Genomic DNA, 11,545 nt, shown 5'->3' with positions numbered 1-11,545 from the left:
ACTTTTTTCCCTGTAGCGAGACTTGAAGTAAGGGTTTTGTTAACCTTTGCCTACTTTAGAGGATTCAAATTACTTCAAATGGATGTTAAAAGTATCTTTTTAAATGGGGTGATTAATGAGGACATTTATATTGAACATCCTCCAGTTTTTAAAAATTCAAAAATACTCAAATTATGTTTTTAAATTGAAAAATATATTATATAGATTAAAATAAACACCTAGGGCATAATATGAGAGGTTGACCACTTTCCTGTTTGAGAAATCTTTTGAAAAAGGAAGTGCGGACACCACTCTATTTTTGAAAGAATTGAGAGATGATATACTCTTTGTATAAATTTATATTGATGAAATCATCTTTGGATATACAAATAAAAATTTTTGTGATGATTTTTCTAAAATAATAAGTAGTGAATTTGAGATGAGTTTAATGGTAGATCTTTGTTACTTTCTAGGTTTTAGCATTAAGCAAATTGATGAGAGAATATTTTTTAGTTAGTCGAAGTATATTAAGGACAATCTCAAGAAGTATGAAATGGACAATGCTAAACTAGTTAGTACACCTATGAGTTCCTCAGTTCAATTGGATAAGGACCCAAAGGGAAGATCTGTTGATAAAAAGAAATTTAAGGGAATAATTAGATCTTTGCTTTACTTGACTGCTAGCAGACCCAATATTATGTTCAGTGTTTATTTATGTACTAAATTTTAATCATATTCAAAAGAATCACATTTGACAGCAGTAAAAAGGATTTTGAGATATCTCTTGGCAACTCAAGACTTAGGGATTTGGTATACTAAGTGTAACTCTTCATTTGAAATAATTAGATATTCAGATTTGGACTTTGTAGGTTATAGGGTTTATAGAAAGAGTACATCTAGAACTTGTTAATTTATAAAAAAAAAAACTTTAATTTCTTGGTCCAGTAGAAAACAGAATTTTGTAGCCCTATCTACTGCTAAAATTGAATACATTACCTTAGAAAGTTGTGTGGCACAAGTTTTTTGGTTGAAATAACAGTTGATTGACTTAAAATTTATAATTGGCACAATTATAATTTATTATGATAACACTTGTGCCATTTGTATTTAAAAAAATTCAATTCAACATTTTAGAAACAAACATATAGACATAAGACATCATTTCATTAGGGATCATGTATCCAAAGGAGAAATTGAATTGAACCATATTTCAATTGAAAATCAACTTACAGATATTTTTACCAAACTATTATCCTTTGATACTTTTAGAACATTAAGAATAAGGCTTGATGTGATTGATTTTAATGCTTAATTAAAATTTTCTACAAACTTGATATGTCTTTGTGTGTTTTCATTTTTTTTCATTGTGCTTGTTTGTGTAAGTGATTTTCTAATTTTATTTTATGTTTTGTGTGATTTTGAAATATTTTCAAATATCGAATTTTCTGTTATTGATCGATCGTGCAAATTTTTCTAAGTATTATATTTGTACTGTACAAAATTATTTGTCCCGTAAAAAATCTGCAGCACGTAAATTGTTTTTTTGGGCTGATCACATAAAGTTTTAATTTTCCAATACATATCATATTGTACAATATTTATATCATCCCGGATGATTTGTATTACTTCGTCTATACGCATGTAGATAGTTATACATGCATAATCAGTTATTATAACCGATCATACGTATGAACTTTTAGTTCGTACATATAAACCATGTGTCATTTGATGTGGGGGACGAACCTAACTATCTTTAAAATGATCTTAAATAATCGATCATCCCGGACGAACACCTGTTCATATGTACGATCGTCTGGTCAGAAATCTTGTATAAAAGGATGCTTTGTAACTTGCGTGATTACCAAAAATTGTTTTGTTTCGAACGTATTCGTTAATACATCAAAATTTATTTTGTCATGTATGAACCATCAATCATACTGTATGGACTCTTTTTCATACGTATGAAAGAACATTTTTCTTTAAATAGGAAGGATTTAGAATTCATTTTCTTTCACTTCAACAGCCTTTTCCAATCCTTCTAATCTTAGCAATAACCATTTCTAGCAAGTAGGGTAGAGTCACTAACGTATCGTTTTCCAGGAGTTGAGACGAAAACTTTCTATCTGGGGAAAATGAGGATTCTTTCTTTAGGTTTGTCTCTGCTAAAATTATTCCTTCCAGAATCTTACTTCAAGAGGATATCCACTTTCAAGTGATGCCTCTTTTTGCCACCACTCAATTTTCCTTCATTATGACTCTAATTCATGCCTACAATAAAGAAACCTTTTACAGACTTGAAGTAATTAGGATTTTGTTAGCCTTTGCCTATTTTTAAGGATTTAAATTCTTTCAAATGGATGTAAAAAGTGCCTTTTTGAATGTGGTGATTTAAAAGGATATTTATGTTGAATAACCTTCAGGTTTTAAAAATTCAAAATTCTCAAATCATATTTTTTAAATTGAATAAGACATTATATGGATTGAAACAGGCTCCAAGGGCGTAGTATGAGAGGTTGAGCACTTTCTTACTTGATAGATCTTTTGAAAAAGGAAGTGTGGATACCACACACTTTTTGAGGAAATTGAGAGATGACATACTTATTGTACAAATTTATGTTGATGATATCATCTTTAGATCTATAAATAAAAATATTTGTGATGAGTTTTCTAAAATAATGAGTAGTGAATTTGAGAAGATCCTAATGGGTGATTTAAGTTACTTTCTAGGTTTTAGTATTAAGAAAATTAGGGAAGGGACATTTTTTAGTCAGTCAAAGTATGTTAAGGACATTCTCAAGAAGTATGAAATGGATAATGCTAAACCTGTTAGTACACCTATGAGTTCCTTAGTTTAATTGGATGAGGACCCAAAGGGAAAATTTGTTGATCAAAAGAAATTTAGAGGAATTATTGGATCTTTACTTTATATGACTACTAGCATACCTGATATTATGTTTAGTATTTATTTGTGTGTAAGATTTCAATCAAATCCAAAAGAATCACATTTAGCAGCAGTAAAAAGGATTTTGAGATATCTCTTGGGAACTCAGAACTTAGGAATTTGGTATCCTAAGTACAGCTCTTTATTTGAAATTATTGAATATTCAAATTCAAACTTTATAGGTTATAGGGTTGATCGAAAGAGTACTCTAGAATTAATCAATTTATTAGAAATTCTTTAGTTTCTTGGTCTAGTAAAAAATATAATTCCATAGCCCTATATACTATTGAAGCTGAATACATTACCTTAGGAAGTTATGTTTCACAAGTTCTTTAATTGAAATAATAGTTGATTTATTTAGGATTTATAATAGTCATAATTCAAATTTATTGTGATAACACTAGTACCATTTGTATTTCAAAAAATCTTATTCAACATTCTAGAACTAAATATATAGACATAAGACATCATTTCATAACGGATTATATATCTGAATGAGAGATTGAATTGAATCATGTTTCTACTGAAAATCAACTTGCAGATCTTTTTATAAAATCACTAGCCTTTGATACTTTTAGCACATTAAGAACAAGGCTAGGTGTGATCGATCTTAATGCTTAATTAAAAAATTTTCTGTAAACTTGGTATGTGTTTTTGTGTGTTTTTTTTTTTTTTTTTTTCAATGTCATTATTGTTGTTTTGTTTTTGTGTGTTTGTTTCTATTTTTCCTTTTTATATTTTTGTGTTTTAGACATGTTATTGACACATCAAAATTCTTATGTCTGAATGATCGTGATGGTTTTCTAAGTGTTCCATTTCTACTGCAAGAAATTATTTTCATCCTATACAAATTATGTGGCATATCGATCGTTATTTTGAACTGACTGTGTAAAGTTTTAATTTTCCAATACATATCATACTGTATGATATTTATATCATCCCAGATGATTTGCATTACTTCGTCTGTACACATGTAGATGGTTATACTTGCAGAATCAGGTATTATAATCGATCGTACGTATGAACTTTTAGTTCTTACATACAAACCATGTGTCATTCGGTGTGGAGGATGAACCTAACCATCTTTAAAATGATCTTAAATAACCAATCATCCCGAACGAACACCTGTTCGTCTATATGATTGTTTGGTCAAAAAACCTGTATGAAAGGATGCTTCATAACTTGCATGATTATAAAACAACATTTCATTTTGGATGTATTCATTTGTACATATGAAATTCATCTCGTTATGTATGAACCATCAATCGTATAATACGAAACCTTTTTTCATACATATTAAAGATATTTTTTCTTTAAATAGGAGGGATTTAAAATTCAGTTTCATTCACTTCAATAGCCTCTTCTAATCTTTCTCAACTTAGAAATGGCCAGTTCTAGCATGCAGGATAGACTTTCTAAGGGATCATATTCCAGGAGTGGAGATGATAACTTTCTATCTAGGGCAAATGAGGATTATTTCCTTAGGTTTGTCTTTGTCAAAATTACTCCTTCTACAATCCTACTTCAAGAGGATATTTACTTTCAAGTGATGCCTCTTTTCGCCACCACTCAATTTTCCTTTATCCTGACTTTGATTCATGCCTACAACAAAGATACTTTCACTATTTTTCGGCAAACATGTCTTTTAGTTCGGATGAAAGTAGGATTAGATCTTATATTTTTAAGAAAAAGGTAGAAATCACAAAGGAAGATTTGGGAACCATTTTATATTTAAGAACTTAAGGAGTTAGAGCCCACACAATGACTTCAAAATTTGATTTTAACTGGTGCAAAATAAACAAAGTTCTTTGAGAGAATGAGCAAGTAAGTCATTTTCCTAGGGTCAATTCTTTAAACCAAAATACAAGGTTCATTCAATATGTCCTTAGAACTTTTATAATTCCTAAAGCTGGTGACCGTATTAATATTAATCCTCTTTTGTCCACTATTACTTATCTTATCATGACTGGACAACCAATTGAAGAAGCCAAACTTATTATTAATTATATTCGCGGACTTTCTAAAATTGGTTATGTATCTCATAGGAGGAAAAAGAATATTATCTTAGGACATTTTGTGACCTATATTTTAAAGAATAAGTATAATATGGTTTATCCTGACCCATAACTTGAATTGCCAATCTACTTTACTGATGCTTCGTTTTAAGCACTTTTTGGAAAAGATGGAAATGCAAGTAAGGATTCTAAGGAAAAAGGGGGAGCTCCAGCACCTGCACCTGCGCCTGCTCATGGACCTAATTTTTAGGAGATGGTGTAGCTCTTTGACCGACTAGAGAGTCATTTTGATCAGAGCTTTGATCAAATTCAGGCTCATTTATATTGACAGGATGCTCAGTACCAATAAGACATGGGCTGGATTAAAAAACAATTCAAATCTTTGAACACTAACGTAGCTATAATAAATAGCTATTTTTTTGTCTTCAACCAGCCTCCTAAAGACCAAGGTCCCTTCAAGGCTCTGAATTTGTCTAAAGAAGATCTAATATCAGAAGTTATGAGGCTACAGGAATTGGAAGCTGAGGACGGGTTCATTCTGGAAGAAGTACATTGGATCCTAAAAGAAAAAATGGAAAAGCCCAATTCTGTAATGGCTACACTTGAAACTTGGTGGAAACAGCGAGCAAAAGTTAAGTGGATGGTGGATGGAGATACAAATTCTAAATTCTTCCAAACTTATGCTAGTGCAAGGAGAAATGCTAACTTCATTCTGAAAATCAAGAATGAACAAGGTGTGATGGTTTAAGATAAAAAAGAAGTTGAGGATGTGCTGTTTTAGTATTTCAACAACAAATGGGTTGGGAAAAATTGTGATCTGGAGGGATGGCCTAATTCTCTAACTACTTTGAATGATGAATATAAAAGAATTCTGAACAAGGAATTTTCAGTTGAAGAATTGGAGTAAGTGATCAAGAAGCTAGGGAAGAACTTTTCCCCGGGTCAAGATGGTATGTCTAACTCTTTTTTAAAGCATTATTGGAATATCATCAAACTTGATCTTTGGAAAGCCGTGGAACATTTTTTCATGTGTGGAAAGATGAATGAAAGTTGGAAAGCTACTAATATAGTTTTGATTCCTAAAGTCAAAACTCCTGTTTCTCTCTCAGATTATAGACCCATTAGTTTATGTAATTTGGTCTATAATATAGTGGCTAAAATGCTTCTCAACAGACTTTTGTTGGTGATTCCCATAATTATTTCGGTGGAACAAGTGGCCTTTATGAAAGGTGGATCCCTCTCGGATCATGTTCTAGTGGCACAATAAATTTTTCATAAATTTAGACATTCCAAATCTTCCAATGGGATGGTTGCCTTTAAAATTAATACGAAGCAAGCTTATGACTCCATGGGTTGGCAGACGTTGATTAAAGTTTTTGATTATTTTAAATTTCCTGTCAGATATGCTAATTTTATAGTTGAATGTGTCACGGGATCTAAGTTTTCTCTTCTTATTAATGGCTCATACTCAAAGTGGATTGAAGCCAAGAGTGGATTCCGGTAAGGATGCCCTCTTTCCCCTTTTGTATTTGTGATATGTGCTCAACTTCTTTCCAACGCCTTCTTTCAGAGAGGGAGATCTATAGGGGTTGGTGTTTCTTCTAATGGGCCTAAAGTTTCTCATCTTTTGTATGCTGATGACATTATTATTTTCTCAAATGCTCAATTTAAGTCGGTCAAGATTGTCAAAGAGATTCTTTTAGACTTCTGTGGATGGACAGGTCAAAAGATGAATTTGCAAAAATTTTTGGATTATCTGTGAAGACTATAAGAAGGAAGAAAATTTGTAAAGCAATGAAATTTAGAGAGGTTAAAGAATTCAGTTATCTGGGAATCAAGGTGATGCTTAGGAGATTTTTTAAAGCTGACTACCAATTTCTCATTTATAAAATAATGAGTATGCTTGGAGTTTAGGGTGGTAAGCTTATCTCTCTGGCTGGGAGGATTTCTTTGGTAAAATCTATTTTATTATCTTACCCAACTTTTCATTCTACCATTTCTTTAGTTCCCAAACAAGTGTTGTATGAAATTGATAAACTATGCAGAAAATTCATTTGGAATAAATGTGATGGTAATGCAGGCCTTCACTCTATTCGTTGGAACCTTATATGCAAACTGAGAAAATGGGGTGGTCTTGGCATCAATTCTTGTTCAAATAAAGCTGGGCCGTTGATGGCCAAGTTAGCTTGGAGATATATTCAAGAGAAAGAGTCCCTTATGCATAAGTTTTTGTTTCTTAAATACGGGAGAATTTTTTAGGGGAATCAACTAGGAGAATTGGATTAGTTTCTTGGAAATTGATCTGCAATGGGAGCGAATACTTGAAACCTATTGTCAGGTGGACAGTTGGAAATGGAAAAACGATCGATGTTTTTGAAGATATATGGGTTTTGGATGAAAGCTTTTAGAACTGGCCTACTTTTGTCAACCCCATGGAAGGCAGCAGCTTAACGGTGGATAATTTCTTAAAAGATGGAGTTTGGGTTACTTTCAAGCTGAAAGAGTTCTTTGAGAATGATTTAATTAATCTTATCACCTCTATTGATATACGAAATGGTGAAGATAGTTTAGAGCTTATGTATAATCTCTCAGGTAAAACCGTTACAGCTCTTGTAGTTGAAGCTATGGAAACTAAAAAAATAGAGGATTTTGTTTGGTCTCGGTTTAATAAAATAAAGTTAAGTCTGAGAGTCAAATTGTTCTGGTGGAGGCTGATCAAAAATACAAAACCTACTTATCATTTTCTCTATTATAGGAGATGGCAAAGGTATGATAAGTGTCCTAGAGGGTGTGATGAAGTTGAGCACATTGAGCATATCATATTTGGATGCAGGAAACTAATTAGGTGATGACTGTTTTAAACAAATGGAGATTTGGCATTCCAGAATTTAACTCTTTGGAAGCTTGTTTCTTATGGCTGGACTCAAAAACTCCTGGATGAATAGTTCATTTTGTAACGCAATATATCATTCCTGTAAATCAAGGAATATATATGTTCATGAAGGGAGAAATTACAGTTCGGTGATGACTGCTTCTTATGCAGTTTGTAGTTCGGCAGTTTTAAAGTCTTTAATCTACTTAAATTCAGGTATTGAGGGTGCTAATCAACCACCGAGGTTACTGAACTCTTGGCTTTCTCCTCCATCTGATTGGATTAAAGTAAACATAGATGCTGCTTTTCACAATTCATACAAGGCTAGTATCGGTGGAGTGTTTAGAGATCACTATGGAAGGTTTTTGTTGGATTTCGGAAAGCCTCTTACTCACTGGGATGCTGTAGTAGTAGAGCTTCAAGTCATCCTTGCTATTAAACTTGTGATTAAAGAATGGATGCTACACTACAAAGGCCTTATCATTGAAGGGGACAACATGAATGTGATCAATTTCATCAAGGAGATGGTGAAGAAAGGTGGTAATGATTCGATTGACCTCTCTTTTATTAAAGATTTTGATTTTGTAGTTTTTAAATGTGTAGATAGGGGAAGCAATAAGTTAGCCAATCTTTGTGCTAACTTTGCTTGCTTTAGCTCTTTTATTTGGAATAATGTTACTTTGAGTGATATCCCTCCTTCCTTCATTACTCTTTTAGAAGAGGAGTCAGATAATTATAGAAAGTAATCTGTTTTCTTCTCATTAATAAAGCTTTTTAGCTTTTCTTAAAAAAAAAAAAAAAAAACCAAGGTCCCTTAGATTTTTAGATGTACTTCTTGTGTGCCGACTTTGTCAGTCATTTGAGATGAGTTTATCTTTGTGATGTTTTTTGATATTTTGAGCACTTATCTTATTTTTAGTTCTTTGATAATTTTTTTGTTATGTTATCTTTTATTGAGATATATAATATTGATATCAGTTATGCTTTTATTGTATTAGATCTTTATATTGATATCAATAAAAATTGTCTTGTTTTGTTTAGTTGATTTTGCTTCTTATTTGAAATGTTAGTTTACCTATATGTTAATCCTATCTTAATTGATCTAAAATGTGTTATAAATTAAACAATAATACAAAATTTAATTTCATTATGAAATCTAATTTTTCAAAAAATTTAAGTTTATTTATAACTTGATCAAGTTAAGGAAATCAATCTTATATTCTTTTTAGGCAATCATAATTCACAATATTATTATTGAAATTTTGATGTCTTACAATTTTTTATTTTTCTTTTTAATATAATTATTCTTGTAATTAGATAAATTTGATTTTTTACATTATTAATTTTGGAAAGATTAGTTAAAAAAAAGAGGGAAATGTACAATGTGTATAAAAATTAGAAGAATGTGCAATAGTTCACAAATTAAAAAGAGGCACAAAATTAGCCCAAATACTAAAAGATGCACAAAGTGTGCCAAAAAATATTTGAAAAGATTCGCAATATCGCATATTGATAATATTCTTTCCTCTATCATTTAATATTCAAACTTAAATTAACCTAATTTTTAATTATATTTTATATTAAAAATTAAAATTATCCAATTTTCATTTCGTCGCTTTTGAAATAATTCTCTTTATCTAAATTATCTAGAATGCTTCATGACTTTGGTTAACTTTTCTTGTCTATGTTATACCTTAATTTAAATGTTTTTGAATCTTTCTTTTTCAACTAATGAACATTAACTTTGTCATTGTAATTATACTTCAATCTCTTTCAAGATAAATTTCTAAGGTTTCTCATATAACTTCTTTCATTTCAAACTGTTCTTCTTCCCTTTTTGTTGTTATCAAAAGGGAGAAAAATATCATTTGCTTTTGATTATTTTTGGCGTGTTAGTATTGTTTTGGTTGTTGTGTTAATGTTATTTTGTGTTTTGTTCTTGTTTTATTTTTGTGTGTTTTAAAATTTAAAAATAAAAAAAAAATAATTTGTTCTTAAAAGAATTCTCTTATATTCACATGTTTATTCATTTAGAGGAGTTAAGAAGAAATTTAGGATATTCAATTTTATTTCAAACAATACTTATTTTTCTATCATAAAAAAAGGAGAGATTATTGAGATTGTTGCAACTTAGTTCTTTATTGTTGATATTCTTGCAACATGTTTTTTTTTATGATTCTAAATATTATTATTTTAATTATTATTTCTCCTAACATATTTTGGATGCACTGCTTTGTTGTTTGTGTGTACTAACATTTCAGAGAAATCATAGTCCAGATTGTTGAAGACTTTAAATCAGATTAGTTTAAAAGTTTATCGTATATGAAGTCTGTATTTTACATTTTATTGAGTCTGAGAGAGTGTGATTGTAATTGACTAACTGTGCACACATACACAGGGGGAGAGATAAAAGCTTGAATTTTTGAAACTAATCGTATTGTATAAATTGACTTCATACGAGATGATTTGTTCAGTTATTTTCCCTGACGAGCAGTCAAATGAATAAAAATGAAAATTTTTCTAAGTATAAATTATACTATATGAACATAGTTCATACATGCCTTCATGAGTATGAAATGGACAAGTTTCTGGTCACTTAAGATTAATTTTCTAAGTATGGATCATAATGTACAAACATAGTTCGTATATGCCTTCCAGAGTATGAAATGGAAGGGTTCTTGAATACGTAAAAAGATTTTTTATATGTATGGATCATGTTGTATGAACACCATTTATACATGCCTTCCAGAGTACAAAATGGATGAGTTCCAAGTCAAGTAAAAATAATTTCTCTAAGTATGGATCATATTGTACTAACATAGTTCGTATATGCATTTCAGAGTACGAAATTGTGAGGTCCATTTTTGTCCCAACCTTTCATCCCTACAAACTTGAAATTTTTATAACTGATCATACAGGACAATGATGTCATCATATGTATGCCATCCATAATATGAAACATTGGGGCTCCTTTTCGTATAGATAAAATTTGAAAATTTTCTAACTATTTATCCCAGATGAACTTGGTTTGTATCGGATGATGATTGGTATGAAATAATTTTATATTGATTCATAATAGGTTTGCACGCAATAGCTTTTAAATTATTCATACGTACAAAATCCGATCATATTGTACGATCGTGTATGCTCTAAATTGAAATTTGTAGTTTTCTGTATGACTTTTCATGTCTTGAGTATAAAAGGTCCACTAAAACTGACATGAAAAAGTCTTGTCTTCATGATTTTTCTAGGGCAATTAAAAGAGAGAGTGTGAGAGAGTGTTTGAGAGAGATTTTTGTAAGTAGAGTGTGAAGGGTTCACAAGGTTACTCAAAGGTAAGGATCTCTATGTGATTTGTGTTTTTCACTCCTCCTTTTATCTTTCTAGATTGCTCGTGAGAAGATCTTTGAAGAAGATTCAGTTCTCTGTTGACACTTGGAGAGTGTGAAAAGTCGACAATTCTTTGTCAACACTTGGAGAGTTTAAAAAGATGATAATTCTCTACCGACTCTTGGAGAGTGTGAACAGACGATGGTTCTCTAATGACACTTAGAGAGTGCGAACAGATGAAGATTCTCTGCCGACCCTTGGAGGGTGTGAACAGACTACAGTTCTCTACAGACACTTGGAGAGTGTTAAAGGACACCGATTCTCTGCCACACTAGGGATTGGTGGAAGAGAGTTTTCTAAAGGCTTCTCTGCCTTGCTGTGGGAGCAAAAGGATAGACACTTTTATTA

At 31.1% G+C, this 11,545-nt stretch overlaps 1 protein-coding gene across 1 annotated transcript; it reads left to right on the top strand.

Moving 5' to 3' along the window:
• The first annotated feature begins 7,367 nt into the window (after nt 1-7,367).
• On the top strand, nt 7,368-8,553 carry LOC110105425. Its single transcript, XM_020834938.1, has 2 exons — nt 7,368-7,527; nt 8,024-8,553. Exons 1-2 carry the CDS (start codon nt 7,368-7,370, stop codon nt 8,551-8,553), a joined length of 690 nt encoding a protein of 229 aa, XP_020690597.1.
• Nucleotides 8,554-11,545: the final 2,992 nt, after the last annotated feature.

This window comes from Dendrobium catenatum, unplaced genomic scaffold (assembly GCF_001605985.2).
Source record: "Dendrobium catenatum unplaced genomic scaffold, ASM160598v2 fragScaff_scaffold_773, whole genome shotgun sequence".
NCBI classification, from domain to species: domain Eukaryota; kingdom Viridiplantae; phylum Streptophyta; class Magnoliopsida; order Asparagales; family Orchidaceae; genus Dendrobium; species Dendrobium catenatum.
The sequence above is the reverse complement of the archived record's forward strand: the minus strand, read 5'-3'. Positions and strand labels throughout refer to the sequence as shown.

Coding starts and splice junctions, on each gene's coding strand:
- LOC110105425 (XM_020834938.1), top strand. CDS start 7,368: ATGGAAGGCAGCAGCTTAACGGTGGATAATTTCTTAAAAGATGGAGTT. Junction 7,528..8,023: donor GCTTATGTATAATCTCTCAG/GTAAAACCGTTA, acceptor ACTTAAATTCAG/GTATTGAGGGTGCTAATCAA.